Source organism: Canis lupus, chromosome 9, assembly GCF_048164855.1.
Source record: "Canis lupus baileyi chromosome 9, mCanLup2.hap1, whole genome shotgun sequence".
NCBI lineage: Eukaryota > Metazoa > Chordata > Mammalia > Carnivora > Canidae > Canis > Canis lupus.
Window position 1 is genome coordinate 64677370 of NC_132846.1, and position 21177 is coordinate 64698546.

General features: G+C 35.7%; 1 protein-coding gene across 7 annotated transcripts in view; it reads left to right on the forward strand.

Moving 5' to 3' along the window:
* Positions 1 to 21177, forward strand: part of PPP4R4 (protein phosphatase 4 regulatory subunit 4) — a 98703-nt gene that overhangs the window by 14679 nt on the left and 62847 nt on the right. For all 7 annotated transcript variants that reach the window (XM_072839782.1, XM_072839783.1, XM_072839784.1 and 4 more), the window contains one exon: positions 17704 to 17806. In XM_072839782.1, coding sequence (XP_072695883.1) covers positions 17704 to 17806 — 103 coding nt within the window. The remainder of the gene's footprint in view (positions 1 to 17703; positions 17807 to 21177) is intronic.

The window sequence follows — 21177 nt, forward strand, 5'->3', positions numbered from 1 at the left end:
ATTTTTATTTTATTTTTTAAGATTTTATTTATTTTTTCATGACAGACAGAGAGAGGCAGAGACGCAGGCAGAGGGAGAAGCAGGCTCCATGCAGGGAGCCCAATGTGGGACTCGATCCCTGGTCTCCAGGATCACACCCCAGGCCAAAGGTGGTACCAAACCGCTGGGCCACCGGGGCTGCCCTAGTATTTCTTTTTAATGTTTGTGGGATCTGTACTGATATCCCCTCTTTGATTATCGATATTGGTAATTTGTGTTTTCTTTTTTTAAACTTTTTTCTTGTTTACATTTGATGTTTATCAATTTTATTGATCTTTTAAAAGAGCCAGCATTTGATTTCATTTTTCTGTTAATATTTTTTTTTGTATTGTAATGTTTTCTGTATGTTTCATTGATTTTTATTCTGTATTTAATATTTCTTTCATTCTCCTTACTTTGCTTTTAGTTTTCCCTTCTTTAATTTCCTAAGGTGGAATCCTACTTTATTGATTTTAAATCTTCTATTGTATTACATGCACTTTAATGCTATGTATTTTCCTCTAGGCCCTGCTTTAACTGCATTCCACAAATTTTGATTTTTTTATGTCTTCATTGTCATTTAGTTGAAATAAAAAAAACTTTCTTTCAGGGGTGTCTGGGTGGTTAAGCTTTCATTTCTGACTCTTGATTTCAGCTCAGATCATGACTTCAGGGTGGTGAAATCCAGCCCCATCTCAGGCTCTATACCCGCCCACCCGGAGTCTACTTGAGATTCTTTCTCCCTTTCCCTCTGCCCCTCCCCCTGCTCTTGCATGCTCTCCCCCCCTCTCTCTAAGTAAATAAAATGAAAAAAACCAGCAAAACCAGGGACACCTGTGTGGTTCAGTAGGTTAAGTGGCTGCCTTTGGTTCAGGTTGTGATCTCAGGGTCCTGGGATGGAGCCCAGCATTGAGCTCCCTGCTCAGCAAGGAGTCTGCTTCTCCCTCTCTCTGCCCCTTTACCCCCAGTCACACCTTTCCTTGTGCTCTTTCTCTCAAATAAATAAATAAAATCTTAAAGAAAACAAAGTTTCTTTCAAGACTTCTTTGACTCATGAGTCATTTAGAAGTTTATTAATTCCCACATATTGGAGGATTTTCCAGGTATCTTTCTGTTACTGATTTCTCATTTAGTTCCATTACAGTTTGAGAATGTACTTTGCCTGATTTCTGTGACTATCTCTTCTTTGCCCATAGCAGCTCTGATTTAATTTCTTAGGATTACCTTCTTTGCTTGGTGTGTACTCTAGCCATCCTATTCATTAAACATAACAGGTACACATCTACCTTGGATTTTGCTCTTGTTGTTCCTTTTGCTTTTAATATGTTTTCCCCAGAAATTTGCATTGCTAGGTCTATTATTTCCTTGACATCTTTATTCATATGTGGATTGCTTGTCCATCTCAGATAAATGGCACCATCATCTGCTCACAGGTTAAAAACCTGGGAGTGTCCTCAATCTTTCCTGTTCTTCATCTCTGATATTTAAGCAGATTAAGTCTTTCTATTACAAAATATGAATGCTTATAAGTTTTCTGTAGTTTTCTTGTATAGGCATTAAAAAGCCCCTGCATTTCTTTATTCAAGATGGTTTTTAAATATTGTATTAGCAGAAACCTGCTGAAGGGTCAGAATTCCAATGTTTTAGTCATTTCTTTTGATATATTAGTGGGTAAATAGATGTGACCTCTTATTTTCTTTTTTAGGAAAAATTTTCTTAATGTTCAAAAAAAGTATATATTTTATTAGTTTAGCTCTAGTTTCTTACTTATTATAGGAATATATATGTTTATATGTATGTATTTACATACATATGTAAAATTAGTTGAGACTAATTTTGTTTCTTTTTTTAGGCAACAAGAGCTACAAAACTTATGTTTTTCTTTTAATCCTTGTTGCTAAGAGACAGCACAGCCACTAACCAGCTGTGTGACCTTGGGAACATCATTTGGCATCTCTATTTTGTTAAGTGAGAAAGATGTACGTAGTCATGCTGTTAAGACCTTTTCTTACACTATGACTATACACTTAATTCAGTGCTCACTGCAGCTATCAGCTAACCTCCATTTCTCTATTCCTTCAAAAATATTTACTTATCTGTAGTTTTAAAAAAAAGCTCACAATAGGAGCACCTGGGTGGCTTAGTCGATAAAGCGTTAGATTCTTGGTTATGGCTCAGGTCATGATCTCAGGGTGCTGAGATCAAGCGTCTGGCTTGGTGCTCAGAGCAGAGTCTGCTTGTCCTTGCCCTCTGTTTCTCTCCCTTCCCCATAAATAAATAAAATCTTTAAAAAAACAAAAAAAGCCCAGGGTATATGTGTCAGCTATAATTCTTTTGACTTGTATTTTAAAAATATTAAAATGTTCAATATTTTGCATGTTTAAATGTGTGCTTCTCTAAATTCTTTTGTGCAGGTAAATAGTTATAAAAATAGAATGACTTGTTATTTCATCAAATCATTATTTTGTAAAAATAATTACATATTGTGATTTATAAGTCCATTTACTGCTTAGTATTTTTATAATTCCCACATAAGTAGCACGTGAACCTAGTCTTCTGGACAAGATACTAGAATAATTTAAGTAAGCTATATGTCATTTTTTATTCATATATAAGTAATACATTACTCATGTATTCCTATTTACTCACTGAATTTACTCACTGAATTATGTGGTATAATTAGCAACTGTATTTCCTTCAACACTATATTTCTTTTAAAATAATTAGAGGACTGGTAATTCATTTATTGCTGGAAGTAATAATAGGAATGTCTAAAATAATTCTTTAAGGGACAGAAGGGAGAAAATTGACTTTATTTCTCTTAAGAAAATATATGCATGAAATTGGTTAATTACTTAAAAATCTTAAAACATAAAAAAAAATCAAAGTCTTAAAACAGACTTTAATTTTAAGTAATCTCTACACTCAACATGGGGCATGAACTTAAAATCCCAAGATCAAGAGTCACATGTTCCACTGACTGAGCTAGCCAGATGCCCCTGAAATTAAATTAAGAGTTATTTAGGAACTCATAAGAAATACCATAGGACCAATAATTTTGTTTTATATAAATTAGATTCTTGCTTTACGGGGATATTGTCCTGACCCTGACTTGAACAACTTCCATAGTCTATAGGTGTTGATTTCTTCATTGTCACAATGTGAGCAGGTGAATTATGTTTTCACAGATTTGGAAATCATGTCATGGAGATGGTCACTGCTTCAGTCCCTCTTTAACACACTGCCTTCTATCCTATCATTAGCTTTAGAGAAGAGGAAGCTTTTCAAGCAAATTTTGCATATTGATTTTGGGTTGACCGATGAGCTTTTTACATTTTATAATTGACTTTGTTTGTGTTACATTTCTTCTGATTTGGTGCTTCATTTGCAGTGCTAATGAAGACAGGAACCACTGTATGTTGTTTGGGACTCTTTCTGGGTCATATTATCCACCCCTAGATTTCAATGACTATCTCCATGACATACTTTCCAAATTTGTGGTGATAGCCTTTGGTTTTGCTCATGAACTTTGGGCCAGATCTGCCTGCTGAGTGTCTCCACGAGGATGTCTCTGCTAGTATGGCTTGCTGGCTTTTCAAACTTAGTATGCCCAAAACTGAATTCACCACTTTTTATCTAATTGTGCCTTCCCTAGTCATGGAGCCTGACCATCCTTTCAAATCATCCTGGAGGGAAACCTGGGAATGAGTTTTACTCTTCCTTTTTCCTCCAGTAATTGGTTTTATATCAAGTCCTATTGATTTTACTTCTGCAAGAAGCCATTTCTTCTCTTTCTACTCTAATTCAGACACATAGAATCAGAATGCTTTGTTTTTATTGTTTTCTTTTTTTTATTTCCAGAGCACAGTGACTGGCAAATCATAAGCGTTCAGTACATCCTTATAAAACGATTGAATGATTCCCATCTAGCATGGAACTTTTGAACATACTGTTCCTTTGACTCTTTTTTTTCATCTATTTCTGCTCATTTTTCAGGTCTCAGCTCTTCAGGGAAGCCCTCCTGTGGCCTCCAAATTAAGTGATGTTCTCAATAGTGCTCTGTACTGTTCCTTGATAGGTCCTTGCACACTTGAGATGATTTACTTGATTGTCATTTAATACTTGTCTTCTCTGACTGTGAACTCTAATCAGGCAAGGGCTGTGTCTGTTACCACCATATCCCTGCCAAGGCTTAGTTCACTGTCCAGTATAGAGTAGGCACTTAGTCTTTGCTAGCTAACAGGGTCTATGGCCAGGTATAAAGCAGCATTAGATTATGATGGAAAATCCAGAACCAGTGCCTGGCATCCAACAGGTCCTGATTAAGTACTTCCTGACTTATTAAACATATCAGTCCTCCTGTGTTCTGTAGGTCAAGTAATCAGGTCTCTTCCCCTTCCTGTGGTAGCAGTTTATCATCTTTTCTTCCTGTAAGTACCAGGGATTTGGCCTGCTTTTATCTCTTTTTTACTCTTCTATTTTCCCTCCTGGGTTTCTCTCTTACTAGGTTGGCAGCTATGTAAATGGAATCTTCTTAGCTATCCCTTTTTCCCTGCTTTGTCCTAATATGTCAAAATAGTCTTTAAAAATATTTTTAAAGAGATTTTTACTACTGTGTTAATGGAGAAATGGAAAGACTGATAAAAAAAAACCAAAAAAACAGATTACGGTGTTCCCGGAAATTTTCTGAGTTTGTGTAGTTACTCCTGACCTTATATTTTGCATACCTTTCAACATTTCTGCTGTAGCTTATTTATGTAGGGCAGACCTTGGTAATTTTTCCTTTTACTCTTTGCAAAACACTGTGGAACAATGATCTTTTACTGTTTTTTTTTTACCACGACCTACAATAAGAAATACATTTAAATTGTGACCTGACATGTACACACAAGTTTGTGTGTGTGTGTATATAACTAAAACTAAGTTTTAATAATTCTTCTTCTATGTATATAATAAGATAATATATCAAAGTTAACATGAAATAGTCTTGATATGGTTAATAATTGCCCCTTAATACGTTCATTCCACACCAGGACAAGTGAGGATAATAATGCTCATCTTGTAAACTGCTTTGAGATTTAATGTGGGGCACGAGGGAGAAAGGGAAGGTGAAAGTAATTCCAAGATGTATACCTGGAGAGTCAGAGGGCTGTTTGTCCCTGTGTTGGTAGACTGAGGGGAAAGGAGCTCATTAGTTGATATATGAAGTTGGAGAGCCACTCAAAAGGAAATGCTCTCGGTATAACTGGTGATACTTGGTTCCATCAAGAGAGGAGTTTGTTCTTCGCAATGAACATGCACCTTCTGCATATTCTATTAACGTGGCACCGTAATATAGAGTGGAAATTGTCAACTAAAGAATTTATTGTAACATGAATATTACTAAATCATGTGCTAATTTTTCTCTTGCAGTATTGTCAACTTAGACACATTTTTATTTAGGCTATGGGTTTAGCTACTTCTTATAATGTGATGTTATCCTGGGTATAGTGGCCCCAGGTTAGGTTAGGTATGGGCTAGAAGTCATAGGTTGGAGTCCTATCTGGCTCTAATCTTTAGTAGTTGGTTGGCTTTGGGTAAGTTGCATTTTTTGTTTTTCTGGGCCTCAGTTTCTTCAATTGCAAAGTATGGATAGAATATATTACTCTTATATTGTGAACATTAATGTGATTACATGAAGGGTCTTGACTGGTACATTGTAGATCCTTAAATGTTAATTTTTCCTTTACCCTTCCTTTGGTACTATAAAAAAAGTATAATACATTTCTCTATGATTCTAAGCATAATGACTAAGCAGGGTAGAATGGTTCCCTAACTATATATAAAGTTGGTACTTTGAAGATTTAACATTATTCAGAATTTGATTTTATAGTACTAACATAGGAAAGTATGCCACATTTGAAAGATGACTGCTATTGTGGGTTGGTACTCTGTATCTTCTGCTTTAGATTCCTGAGTCATCTTTGTCTTAAAAGAAGGTTTTGTCTTTCTTGGAAGTTTTTATTTTCTGAGGTAATCATTTAATTTATTTTGCTCTAGTCATTAAAATAAACTGTTTAATAATTTACTTGGAATAAAGAAATAACGTCAACTATGTGAAGTTTACTTTCTTGTTGGGAACTCAAAACAAGGCCTTCTGGCATCTGCTTCATTGTTACAAATTCAAACAGCATCAGTAGCTTCTGTGTTATATTTTTGAGTGTGAAATGAGAGCTGCTAGGATTAGGATCACAGACTGTGTATATACAAATCATAGTTTAACAGTAGCAAAGCTAGAGTTTTCAGATTAATTTCTCTGGTAGTGACTGATCATGATATGTCCTCATTTTTGCATAACATCTGTTCCTTCCCCTCTCCCTTTCCCCATGGTTTAAGATTCAATAAAAGGTGATGGTTGCTCTGCTAGGAAAAGAGATAGGACTTTTCCCTATACAGTCAGAATTCTTAGTGTCTGCATCTGTCCTCTTCATTAGAGTTTGAGCTCTTTGAAGGTTGAAGCAAGGTGCAAGGATAGAGAAAGGCAGTATTGTTAGTCTCCAGATGTGTTCTAACACTTGGCTCTAGTCTTCTTTGTGGGAAGGGCATGGGTTTCATAAACTAGCACAGATAGCCTCATTTTTGGAGACCCAAGATCATGTTTCTGAAAGTGCTTTGGGCAGTATGATACACTAAGCATTTCTGGTCCTTTTCTTGATTTCCCATGAATTATCATTCTGTTTCCCTCCGGCATCATTGAGGACCAGCTGTTTTTGAAATCATACGTTTTTAGAAGCATTACATAGCATAGTTATACAGTTTTCTCTAGTAATTCTCTATAGCTTAGGAGCAGGAGTAGGATAGAAAGCACAGATGGATGGGTTTGGTATTGGCCAGGTGCACAGGTTGAAAGAGAGGCAGTGTGGTACCTGGGTTTTGGAGTTATATAGTCTGGATAACTCTGCGCAGGCATCTTTCTAAGCTCTACTTTACTTCATCTATAAAATGGAGCTAATAAAAGTGTCTACCTCATAAGATTTTGAGCATTGAGTAATGTGACCACAAGCAAGGTGCTCATTTAGCATAATGCCTGACATACAGTGTGTCAGATACTATTTTTGTTGCTGTTGCTGTCAAGGAGGAGGAGAATTGAAGGAGGAGGTGATTGGTGAAGAGTGGCTGGAGGAAACAGCTGGGGAGATTCAGGTTGTGGAGAAAGAAAGTAAGGCATTATAGGAGGAGTATTAGAAACTGGAGAGTAAGAAGGAATTGACAGGTGGGATCTGGGTTAAAAAAATGGATTTAGTGATAGAGAAGTAGATGAGAATTATGGTCAGCAAGTGAGATCACAGGGTTTGAGACTCTAGAGATGAGCATTTCCAGGTAAAGGGAAGATCCAGCCTGTGACAGTGGTTGCTGATGTGAATTAGAGACAAATTCAGTTTAAATCAACAAAATATTTATGGAGCTTTTCCTGTGTGCTAGATATTGCACTAAGCGTTGGGGAATGGAAAATTTGGGCAACACATCACTGGATTAGAAGGGGTCAAGAGCTAGCTAGCTATTTGCCATTCACCTGAATGCTGAAGTTACCCATGACAATGGCAGGAGCTCAGGTGACAAGGAAGACTGGAACTTCGTTACAGCGGAAAATACTTGAGTGGATTGACTTGTTTTTCATTGGTTTAAGATATTACTATAAATGGCTCTTTAAAATAGGTGCATCTCCCAATGGGAGTAAAATAATTAGTAACATTAATTTAGAATTTAGAAGATAGCTGTCCTAAATTCATTTATTTAACTAGTCTTTTTTTTCCCTTCCTCTTTCCTTTTTAGCCACTAGTGTACATATTAGATGATTAACCCAGTTCTTTTTGGTTTTAGAGGAGTGGTTTGCTGAGTGGGCTTGTGTCCTTTTTGTTTCTGAGTGAGTATCCTTGAAAGGGAACATGTCCCAAAGAATAGCACAACAGAGACAAAAAGGAACAGCATATTTTGTAGCCAGAATGATGGTTCCTTGTGCCTTTCAGCTGAAAGTTGTAGGTTTTGAAGTTTAGGAACCTTACTTTTTTGTTGTTGTTTTTTAAAGTATGACACTGAATCAACATTTATTTTAAAATTACGTATATTTTATCAAATAGCAATAAAATGAATTTATACTGTCGATTTAAACCTATGCTGATTGTTTTTGGGTTCATGCCAATCAGTGGCACTCACATACTTCCACACGTGTTTGATTTATTTACCCAATAGGAGATAGCAGCAGGGCCATAGCACCCAGGAACTTCACAGGCATGCAGGCTCAGTATCCCACTTTACTCTGGCCAGGTCTATCTTGTCCGTGTCTCTTTTGTCTGAGGCACAGCCCCTTCCCACGTTCCTCCTCCTGCTCTTCTCTGATGTGCATTTGAGATGACATGTTACTATACCCCTGCAAAACTGTTTTTGGCCACATTACTGTGAACATTGTTATGGAGAAGAGGAACCCCATTGCCATGACTAACAGCAGTAGCGCACAAATGCATTCAACATCAGATGGACCTTCTGCTTCATTTGGGCAAACTGCTACTGTGCACTTGGCTTGTTTCCCACATGTAGTCTAAAAAATGTGAAGAATTTTGCAGTCTCTTAAAAAAAATTTTTTTTTTTTTTAAGTTCTTTTTCCATCATGGTGGCTCTCATACTATTGTCTCCAGACATGCAGCATCGGTATCACCTGGGGACTTGTTACAAATCAGGTGCTCAGGCCTCACCAAGATCTCCTGAACCTGACTCTTTCAAAGTAGGGCCTCGTTTTAAAGGTGCTCTTGGGGGATTCTGGTACCTGGTAAAGCTTGAGAACCAGCACATGGTGGTTACCAGCCTGTGTACATTTCCTTGAAATCTTGGACTTAATATATTTCTGCTAAGCTCAGGGTGTAAGTTGAAACTATGAAATGGTCATTGTAGGTCAACAATTATTGGATGTTGGCAATCTCACATGGTTCAGCTAATAGTTACTTTGTGTAAACCAGGGTTTCTTAGATATTTTTTGTTGAGTCGTGGGTATTCTTAGTTGTAGACAGCATTGTAGGATGTTTAGCAACATCCCTGGATTCTACCTACTGGATCACAGTAGCGTCTGTGAAGTTGTGATGATCAAAACTGTTTCCAGATGTTGTCATATGTGCCCTGGTGCTCTGTAGGTAGGCGGTCGCTCCCAATTGAGAATCACTAGCTAACCCAGTTGCTTTCCTTTTCTAAGCAATAATAGCCAACGCGGTACCCATAATATATACATTTTTCTCCTTGAGTGGGAGAAGGGCTGGACATAAATTAACTATAGAAATTAGATTTTATGTTTAGTAGAGATTATGGTGATTACAGTTTAGCTTCACTTTTTTTTGTATGTTTCTTCATGTCCTGTTTATGGTGATGTTACCAGTAGACTGTTAACTTGGTTCTCTAACATCTTACTGCTGTCAAAGTCTAATGGCATTCTGATTTTGTTTCTGAATAATTTGCTGATTTTGCTGAAGGATTTTTCTTTTTCTATACAGTCCAGTATTTCTCAGTGTTGGTTATGCTTGATTGATTTTCTCAGGCATATGGTGTGCTCTTTTAAATTCTTTTAAATTTAAAGGAAGTTTTCATTTTATAACTTTTTCTTTTTTAAATACCTCCCTTGCTTTGGATTTTTTTCTTTGGGGACTCCTTATTAAAAGTAGGAGCTGGTCTTTTTTCCTTACCTTTTATATTACTTTCTCTCAAATTTTTAAAATCTTTTTGTTTTAAAATTTCCCTTCTTTTCACCTTTCATTTTTCTTAAAGCATTATTTATTGTATTCATTTACCCTTATGTTCTTTCTAGTTTAGTGGTTTTTGAAATATTTTCTTCATTTCTTTCCTGAGTTCTATCACCTTATTTCTGAGTTTTCATAATTATGATTGATGTGGTTTTTTTCAATATCTTAAAACATTTTCTTTCTTTTCCTTTTTTGCTTGGGGAGAAATAGTAGTTACAGTTAGCTGTTTTGTGGGCATGTCTGTCTTTCACGGTCTTTAGGGATATTAGCCCAATCTTTATTCTCTTTTTCTTTTGGTAGCTCTATATGGAGTTAGATTATGATCCTCTGTGTTTCTCCTTTTTATGTGAAACTAGTTTTATAAACCTTAGAAGGAAGTGTGGTTCAGGGTAGCTTATCTAATTTCAGGATTCTAGAGCCCCTATATATTTATTTCTTTATTTTTACCTCATGTTTAAAATATGATGCTTTACTTTCTGAGGCTTCTGGGTTCTATTTCTCTACATTTATTTGGACCTCGTCTTCTTCCCTTTGTTGTCTTTTGTTTCTATCCTGTTCAGTTCAGATTCTGTTTCCTAGAATTTTTTTTTCAGTGTGGGCCTTTGTTCTAGATATTTTGAGAATTCATAGAAGACTACGATGTAACTCTTTGAGTTATTAGTATTATGGATGCATTGAACCCATCAGGTATTGGAGTGCACAAAATCATTCATAGTTTTAGCTGCTGTCTATACATGCAGGATCTTGGGTTTATGTGGGAAGTCTCACCATTTGGTTATGTTGTTGTGCATGAGTTTTTTATTTTACTCTCCTGGTTGCTCTTTTTTTTTATGGGAAATTCAGGAAATTTCAAAAACGGTGTCTACTATTGCCACCTTCCTAGATACCCTTCTACCAGTCTTTTTTTTTTTTGTATTCATTTATTTTTTATCTTATACAGATTTATTGAGGTATTATTGAAATACAGAGAACCTGCATATTTAAAATGCAGTCTGATGAGTTTTGACATAGGTATATGCCCATGAAATCCTCACTGTGATCAAGATAATAAACCTGTCAGTCACCCCTGAAACTTTTCTTATGCATCTTGGCAATCCTAACTTCATTTTTTTTTCTTCTTCTCCAGGCAATGGCTGATCTGCTGTTACTGTAGTGAATTGTGCATTGCCTGTAAATTTAGATGAATGGACCCATACAGTAGTATGGCTTCTTTCACTCAGCACACTAATTTTGAAATTCATCCACGTTGTTGTATATCAATAGTTCATTCCTGGGATCCCTGGGTGGCACAGCGGTTTGGCGCCTGCCTTTGGCCCAGGGTGCGATCCTGGAGACCCGGGATCGAATCCCACGCTGGGCTCCCGGTGCATGGAGCCTGCTTCTTCCTCTGCCTATGTCTCTGCCTCTCTCTCTCTGTGACTATCATAAATAAATAAATTAAAAAAAAATAGTTCATTCCTTTTTATTGCTGATAGTATTCTGCTGTATAAATATATCAGAACTTGGTTATCTACCCACCTGTTAGTGAACATTTGGGTTGTTTCACTTTTTGTCTATTACAAAACTATGATAAATATTAATGTTCAGGTGTTTCTGTGAACATAGGCTTTTGTTTCTTTTCAGTGAATATCTAAGAGTGGAATTTCTAGGTTGTTTGGTACGTGTGTTTGTAAGCTTTTAAGAGATTGTCAGACTTTTTAAAAATATGTACCATTTTCTATTTCCATCAGTAGTATATGAGAGTGTCTTCTCTTCCTTGCCAACTTTTGGTTTGTTCAGTCTATAAATTCAGTCATTCCTAGTGGATGTGTAGCAGTTATCTTATTGTAGCTGTAATTTACCTAGTGATTAATTTTGTTGAGCACCTTTTTCATGTGTTTGTTTGCCATTTGTATATTTTCTTTGAAGTATTGAAATCTTTTGTCCATTATTATTGGATTTTCTTATTATTTAGTTTGAGTGCTTTATATATTCTAGATATAAGTTGTGTGTTGAGTATATATCTTGCAAATATTTTATGCCAGTCTAGCTTGCCTTTTTGTTTTTGTAGCAGTGCCTTTGGAAAGCAAATATTTTATCATTTTTTTTAAATGTGCTCATCACAAGTACCCTCCTTAATACCCAGCAAATGTTTTTAGTTTTGATGAGGTTCTTTTTGTTACATTTTTTCTTTTATTATTTATGTTTTTTGTGTCCTATTTAAGAAATATTTGTCAAACCCAGGTCACTGGGATTTTCTGCTAAGTGTTCCTTTGGAAATTTTATAGTATTAGTCTGTAATCAAGTCTGTAATCTACTTTGAGTTAATTTTTTGTATATGCTTCAGCCTGGGGAGAGGTTTATTATGTTTTGCATATGGCTATCCATTTGTTCCAGCATCATTTGTTTAAAAGATGATCATTTCCTCATTGAATTGTCTTGTCACCTTTGTCAAAAATCAATCACGTATTTATGTTTGAGTCTATGTCCTGGACACTCAGTTCTTTTCTACTGATCTAAAGGATTATCTTTGTACTGGTGCCGAACTATCTTTTTATTGTAGCTTTATAATAAGTTGTGAAATAAGATGGTATTAGCTCTACTATTACCTTGTTTATATTTAAATTTGTTTTGGCTTTTCTAGATCTTTTGCATTTCCATATAAATTTTATTTTTGCTGTAGACAATTATGTTGTCTGTGAATAAAGCCGATTTGACTTTTTTTCTCTGCAATCCATAAGCCTTTAATTTCTTTTTATTGCTTATTGCCCTGGCTCAAACCAAACCTCCAACACAGTGTTGAATAAAAGTGGTAATGAAGAAAAAAGAAGAACATCTTTTTCTTGTTACTGATTAGGGAGAAAGCATCATTCTTTTACCATGAAATACAAAGTAAGTTGTAAGTTTTTCAAAGGAGCCCTTTTATGAAGGGCATTCTTTATCTAGGAATTTTTGGTTTGATGACAGTTTTAAATCATGAATGAATGCTAAATTTGTCAGATTTCTACATCTGTTGGAGATGCTCATATGTTTTTTTTAAAATTCTGTCGATTTTTTAAAATGAAACTTTTTATTTTGAGATAATTATAGATTCACATATAGTAGTAAGAACTAATAGAGATATCCACATATACTGTTTAGCTAATTTCTCTCTATAGTAACATCTTGAAAAACTATAGTACAATATCACAACCAGAATATTGATACAATCAAGTAAGATTTCTGTCACTGCCTACTCATGTTCATATCCCTCCTACTCTACACCTACCTATCTTCTTATAACAAACCCTGGAAACCACTAATCTGGTTCTCCATTTGTATAACTTGTGTCTGCAAGAATTCTAGTTACTTTGCCTTTCCATATAAATTTTAGAAAAATCTTGTCTGGGTCTCCCAAAATTCTTGTTTAGATTTTTGATATGAATTGCGTTAAATCTAATTTTTGTAGTTCATTTTTCAAGTAGTATTGTATTTGTAATTTCAATGTTAATTGTATTCAATTTGGTCAAATGTTTTTTCTGCATTGATTGATATGATCAAGGATATTTTTCTTCTTTAACTTGTTAATATGATGGATTACACCGATTCTGATTAATGAACCAGCCTCTCATCCCTGGAGTAAACCCCATTTGGTCATGGTGTGTAACTTTTCCTTTTACAAATCACTGTATTTTACTTGCTAATATTTTGTTAAGAATTTTTGCATCTGGGACACCTGGGTGGCTCAGCAGTTGAAGCAGCTGCCTTTGCTCAGGGCGTGATCCCGGGATCCCGCAATGGGCTCCCTACGGGGAGCCTGCTTCTCCCTCTGCCTATGTCTCTGCCTCTCTCTGTGTGTCTCATCAATAAATAAACAAATCTTAAAAAAAAGAATTTTTGCATCTGTATTTATGAATAATATTTCTCTGTAGTTTTTCTTTTTGGTCTTTGCCTGGTTTTGGTATTTCTGTAGTAATAGGTTCATAAAATAATTTAGGAAGTGTTTCTTCCTCTTTGTTTTCTGAAAAAGATTGTGTAGAATGGTGCTAATTCTTCCTTAAGTGTTTAGTAGAATTTTCCAGTGAAATTATCCGGACCTGGAGATTTCCTTAGGGAGTTTTGACATAAGAATTCAGTGTCCTTAATGATTGTAGGACTATTCAAATGATCTATTTCATATTGGATGAGTTATGATGGTTTGTGTGTGTGTGTGTGTTTTAAAGGAACTGGTCCAAAAAAAAAAAAAAAAAAAGGAACTGGTCCATTTGGTCTAACTTGTCAAATTTATGTGTTGAATTATTTGTAGCAATCTCTTATTAATTTTTTGGTGTCTGTAAGGTTTGTAGTGATACCCCTTCCAACCTTGATATTGATAATTTGTGTCTTTTCTCATTTTTAATTTGCCAGTCTTACTAGAAGGTAGTCAATTTTATTATTTTATTGATCTTTTATTCCTTTTTTTTTTCTTGATAGAGAGCATGAATGGTGGGGGAGAGAAAATCTTAAGCAGGCTCCATGCCCAGTATTGGAGCCTGATGTAGGGCTTGATCTCATGACCCTGAGATCATGACCTGAACTAAATTCAAGAGTCAGATGCTTAACTGATGAGCCATCCAGGTGCCTTGATTTTATTGATCCTTTAGAAGGATGAAGTTTTTGTTTAATTTGCTTTCTGTATTTATGTCATTACTTTTTCTGTTTACTATTTCCTCCTTTTGTATTGTGATTCCTTTGTTGTTCTAGGTTCTTGTGGTAGAAATTATTGTATATTTTTCCTGTTTTCTAATTTATGCATTTAGTATTATAAATTTCCCTCTATGCACTGCTTTGACTGTGTCCACAAATTTTGATACATTGTACTTTCATTCTCATTCAGGTAGATGTATTTTTTTTATTTTCCTGGGACTCCTTCATTGACCCATACATCATGTAGAAGTGTGTTAGTTTCCAAGAATTTTAGATTTTTAAATGATCTATTATTGATTTCTAGTTTGATTCCATTGTAGTCATAGAAGAATATGTATGATTTCAATTTTTGGCAACATATGTAGTAAAATATGAGACAGAGAGCATGAGAGACAGAGCATGAGCAGGAGGAGGGGCAGAGGGCAGGGAGAAGCAGACTCCCCACTGAGAGGGAGCCCACCACAGTGCTGGATCCCAGGACTCTGAGATCATGACCTGAGCCAAAGGCAGATGCTTAATTGGCTGAGCCACCCAGGCACCTCTTGATTTCAAGTTTTAAATATTTGTTGTGGCTTGGGATGTGGTCTTTTTAGACCTATTATCCTTTGGGCACTTGAATGTGCAATCTGTTGTTGGATAGGGTGTTCTAAAAATATCAGATCTTGTTGGCTGATGCTGTTGTTAAGTTCTCTTGTGTCCATGATAATTTTGTTTCCTTGTTTGATCAGTTGTTGAGAGAGGATTATGGAAATCTCCATCTACCTGTGTATGTGTCTATTTCTCCTTTTGGTTATATAGGCTTTTGTTTCACATATTTTGCAACTCTGTTTGGTGTATACACATTTAGGATTGCTGTGTCTTCCTGGTAGATGGTCTCTCTTATCATTATATGATAATGTTTCTGGTGATTTTCTTTCCTCTGAGGTTTACTTTATCTGGTACTAATCTAGCCATTCCTACTTTCTTTTGATTTGTGTTTCTGTGCTTTATTTTCAATCTGCTGCTATTATTCTATTCACGATTAGTTTCCTGTAGGCTGCATTTAGTTGAGTCATATTTTAAAATCCACCATGCCAATTCCTGTCCTTTAATTGATGTATTTAGACTATTTTACATTTTATGTAATTAATGCTATTTAAAAAATTAATGCTATTTTAGGCTTAAATGTGCCATTTACTTTTTGTTTTCTGTTTGTTTTTATGTTCCTTCAATGCAGCGTTTTGTCTTCAGATCTATTAGATTTCTAATACTATATTGTTTTTTGCTTAATTAGTGAACAAAATTCACCAGTGTTCTGTGCAATATTAAATATTCCTGACATCGGTTCATTTCATGAGTCATCCATTCATGCATCCTTTTAAGAGACACTTACTGTATCTCTGCTCTGGGCCAGGAGTTGTCTTATGACACATTACTTTCTCAGATGTTTCTCTTCTCCTTTCTCAGATATTTCTCTTCTGTCCCAGTTCTTTAGTGGCGTGTTTCCTGTGGCTGCCATAGGAAATCACCACTACCTGGATGGCCTAAAACAACAGAAATTTATTCCCTCATGGGTTTGGAGGCAAGAAGTCTGAAATCGGTATCACAAAGTCTAAATGAACGTGACAGCAGGACTCTAAGGGGGAATCTGTTCTCTGCCTCTTCCATCTTCTGGTGGTTGTTGGCATTCCTTGATTAGTAGCAGCATTGTTCCCATCTCTGCTCTGTGATCAGATTCCCTTCTCCTGTTCGGTCTGTCTTCTTCTCTGAGTGTGTCTTTTAAGGACACTTGGTATTGGGTGTATAGCCTACTTGAATAATCCAGGACGATCTCTTGGTCTCAAGATTCTTTTTCAAATTAAGATAACATTCATAGGTTCCAGGATTAGGATGCAGATGAATTTTATGGAGGGCCAACAGTTGACCCACTAGAAGTACAGTTGACCGTTGAACAACATGGATTTGAACTGTGCATGTTGGCTTACATGCACATTTTTTCGGTAAATACACGACAGTATTGTAGATGTATTTTTCTCTTATGAATTTATTCATAACATTTTATTATCTCTAGCTTGCTTTATTTGTAAGATTATAGTATATGATATGTATACAAAATATGTGTTAATCGACTATTTAGGTTATTAGTAAGGCTTTTGGCCAGCAGTAGTTATGTTTTGGGGAAGTTGAAAGTTATATGCAGATTTTGGACTATATAGGGGGGGATGGCACCCCTAACTTCCATGTTGTTCAAGGGTCATCTAGAGTATATGTAACTTTAATTTCCCTTTTTGATCTTCTTCCCATCTTGGCATGGGTCCCTTCTTTTACTCTCTTCTCATTTCCTTTTTGGTTTTGTCGTCTTAAGTATTCACTTGGAGAGTGTCAAGGATGTCAAACAATTGTACTGACCTATATTTCACTGCCATATTGCAACGGGAAAAAGCCTTTCTTCACAACAGGCAGCTCCATTTAGAGTCAGAATATACTTCTTATTAACAGAATTTATTAAACTGAAGCCAATAAATGTAGTACTTTAAGAAATTATTTTTTTAATGTATGTTGCAAGTATGTGCACATGTCGCTTGACTAATGCTTTAAGAACAAAGACTTTTCTGTGTGGAAGTAGTTTCTCAGAGGAGTCCAAACACCTTTTCCAAGGTACTTAGGCCCCTAGAGTGTCACTGAGATTATTTTGGGAAAGCCTTAGTGACCTAATGAATGTTATATCAAAAAGGTACTGAATAAATATACCTCACTGACCTTTAAGGATAATTAATATATCTTTAAGAAATTTCTGGCAACTTTAGAGTCTAACTAAGTGCAACAGTGATTTTGTTGTACTAGAAGAAAGTTGTGTGATTCTGTGGTAGTCGATTTTGTTGCTGTGTGTGCTGTTGCCATAGTTATTAATATTTTACCATAATGAACCTTTACAACATCTCTATATGTTTTTTGTAAAGTTCAGTAAGTTGGCAGATCACAGGAAAAAATGAGGTAGAGTTTTAAAGGAAGTGTTTAAAAATCTCATCAAGACTTTCTGGACTTAAGACATGTATATAGAGAATCTGGTTTTAGCATAAGCATAATTAATATCTTCATGCCTTTGTTACAAGATTTACTTGATGAAATTTCAGGTCTGGTTTTATTTTTATATCTAAATGATGTGTTGAAGGTTTAAAACTTTGTCAGATGTCTGCATATTTATTATTAAAAGCAGATCAATCCCTGCTTTTTATATATAGTCGTGAGCTAGGCCTTCGGCTTGTAATCACGAATCTTAAATCTGTGTTTTCTCTGTAAGTGCTGGCCAAGATGTCCAAGGAACGAGTGTGATTGCAAACCTTCCATTCCTCATGCGGCAGAACCCTGCTGAGACGCTTCGGAGAGTCTTGCCAAAAGTCAGAGTAAGTTGGTGCCAAATAAGATTCGCATTTACCATTTTTCCAGTAGTGTGTTGCCATGGTCAGGAGGAGGTTTCAGAGTTTTGGATGGCTGATATTTTGTGCTTAATTGTGGAGCGGAGGAAGTATTATGATACATATTTTGAATCATAATGAAAATATTTAGGAAAATTAGCTGATGAAAATGGGAAAAATCCAGATCTCAAGTTGTGAATGTTTCTTTAGTCGTATTCTCATGAGAGATATTTTATTTTCTTCAAAAAGACTGTTTATTTCAGAGAGGGGGGCTGTGGATTTGCGTGGTGGGGGTAGGGACAGGGAGAGAGGGAAAGAGAATCTCAAGCAGACTCTGTGCCAAGCATGGAGCCCAACATGGGGCTTGATCTTACCTTGAGGTAAGATCATGGACCCTGAGACCATGACCTGAACCTAAACCAAGAGTCAGAATGCTTGACTGACTGTACTACCCAGGTGCCCTGAGATGTTTTATTTAAAAGTTAGCTTCTCAGTAGCTCAAAACAAAATCCTAATTAGTCTTAAGAAATCATAGCTATCTTAATTTGGTATTCTGTTGACTTAAATTTATATTAATAGTATTTCTACAACACTGATAATGAAATTTAACTAATATTACTAATAATCACCCTCTGGTAACTTCTAGAGAATCACTGAAATAAAGAGTGAATTGCGGTCATCATAGTTTTAGTTTTATATTTACTTATTGCGTCCTAAATTCTTTCAGAATTAGTTTTCTTGCTTTAAATGGAAATCTTTGATTTATTAGAACATTCTTTTCTCTGACTATTTAATATTTACTGATTATTAATATATAATATTAAGTTTTTGATAGTACTTGTTATTTATCTGTGGCTGTGTGCAAAGTGGTGTTCTTGTTTGTAAGAACCTGAGTGAGCAAAACAGATAACAGCCTGTGTGTCCTCAGGGAGCTCTACCTGCTATTTAGGGCCAGGGAGGTTATATACTAATGGGGACTATGTTTGTTGATAGGGAATTTTGTATATTTTGCTTTGGCTTTCTGGTTGGCTATAGCTTATTCGTAATTTTTTATTAATTTATATGCATTTAAAATATTATAATTATTAATGTGTTCTTGAGTTTCATTTTGAGGCCTCTGTAACATGGTTCTAGTTGCTGTGATTTAGGTCAAGGATATAGCATGTTATTTTTATAATGCCCACATTTCCATATAGGCATTGTGAGTGTTGTTGTTGTTGTTGTTTTTTTTTTACTAGTTACAATGTTGAAATGAGAAAATGTTTATTTTGGATTTGCATGTGATTCAAAAGTGAATCAAGGTTTTTCATAGCTATTTCCCCCAGAATCATGCCATAATTTCAATGGAATTAAGTTTACACTATCCAGGTTTAATTTCATGTTCATTTTCAGTGATAGTAACTGGCTTAAGCTTCTTAGCATGAGACCTGGAAGTGCTAGTTAAATCATAGTAGAAGGGAACAAGTGGGTAGGTCCCCTTGACAAGGAAATATTGTAGATAAGTGAATTCGATGTAAAGCTAAAGACATAAAGCTTGCTATAACTCTGTGTTGAGCAGGCGAAATCTGGTCCATGGACAGCATACTGAGCAGCCACGGTTTCTTAAAGCAAGAATAAAAGATGAAGGGTGGAGAATAGTGGCTTTTAGAGGTTTCTAAATTATTTTGAAAAAATCCTTTTGTTAATGAGTTCACAATAAAGTTAGTTAAGTAATAACTCCTGAAAAATCTTAATTTCATGGGAACGGTATAAAGAATATTTTACATTCATATATGTGGCATATTTATACAGAGAATCAAATGTATATGCTAAAACCATATAACTGAGTTATAGAAGATAAGATTTTAATAAGCTTTTAAGGTAACTAAAGTTAATCCATAATATAGAAGGTTAACTGAATAAACGGATATAAAGAAAACGTATACTAATGAATATGTGCTAAGAAAGCCTTTACTTAGTGCTGAAAGATTTTATTCATTTCTCTAGTTAATCAACAAACAGCCATTTATTTACGATTCTCATTTATCCTGTCTTGTCCTAAAAACATACCAAAAGGGTAGAAGATAGTCCCAGATTAGATTCCATGTCAGGATGGCCTAAAGACTATGGAAAACAAAGAACAATCATAGGAGAATATTTACTTGAGTGATTCTGACTTTGTTTGAAGATACTAAAGAACTAAGTATTGAAAAGACTTAGTGGGGCAATAATAGTGACTTTTATAGAGGGTTTAGTATATAATGCAGGCGATTAAACATTTAAGCAACTCCATTTCAAGTTATAAAACCTGTATTATGTGCAAACCGTCACCATATTCAGATATTGTTAAGATTTATTGGTACTCACTGTTAGCATCTTCTTCAGTTCTACCTTGCTTCTGAAAGTGGTTACATTTCAAATGATAAAACTGTGACAGAAATCACACATAGCCACTTTATTCTCTATAACTCCTTTGTTGATTTTATAAAAAAAATAATCTTGTATCCCAATGTGAGCATTTAGAAATAATGGTATCTCATTCATTCACAAATATTGACTGAGTACCTCCCATGTGCTGGACACTGTTGTAAGCACTGAGAAAACAGAGGTGAATAAAAGAGAGAACTTGCCCTCAAGGAAGGTACAGTCCAGAGTGGGGGAAACAGACATTAAACAAGTAACTGTGAAGAACAGGATAAACAGACAGGATTGCCTGCTGTGCACTGGGAGGTCAAGGAAAGCCTCATTGAGGAGCTCAAAACCAAAGGCATAGGAGGAAGCAGCCATTTGAAGAGTCAAGAATGAATGGTCCAGGCAGAGGAAGCAGCAGATAGCCCTAAGATGAGAAAGCTGGTTGGAATTGGAAGAGGCACAGGTGGTTGAGATGCAGTGGGCAGGGGTGGGATATAACTTGAAAAGAGGTTAGAGAGACAGTCAGTGAGAGAGCACGCAAGAGGTGTTCTTTCTGAGGACAGCAAAAAGCCATTGAGCAGAACAGTGGCCTATCCCATTTACAGTTTATGATTATCATTTTGATAATTATGTGGTGAATGGCTTGGAGTGGAAGAATTAGGAAGGTACAGCACTAGTCCTTGTGATACGTGAAGGTGGCTTGGATTGGGCCAGCTAGCTGGGACAGAGGGGAGTAGTGGCTGTATTTGAGATATAATTACTGAGGTAAAATAAACAGAACTTCCTCATGAATTGGATGTAGGAAGTAGGAGATACCTTCCAGATTTCTGGCTTGAGCACCTGTATGGTTCTCAGTGTCTTTGCTGGATATTTATTAAATCCACGGGGAGCAATAGTTTGCATACTTACTAACACTGGTCTTCTATGAATGATTTACTTGTAGAGAATTTAAAGATGCAAACAATAAA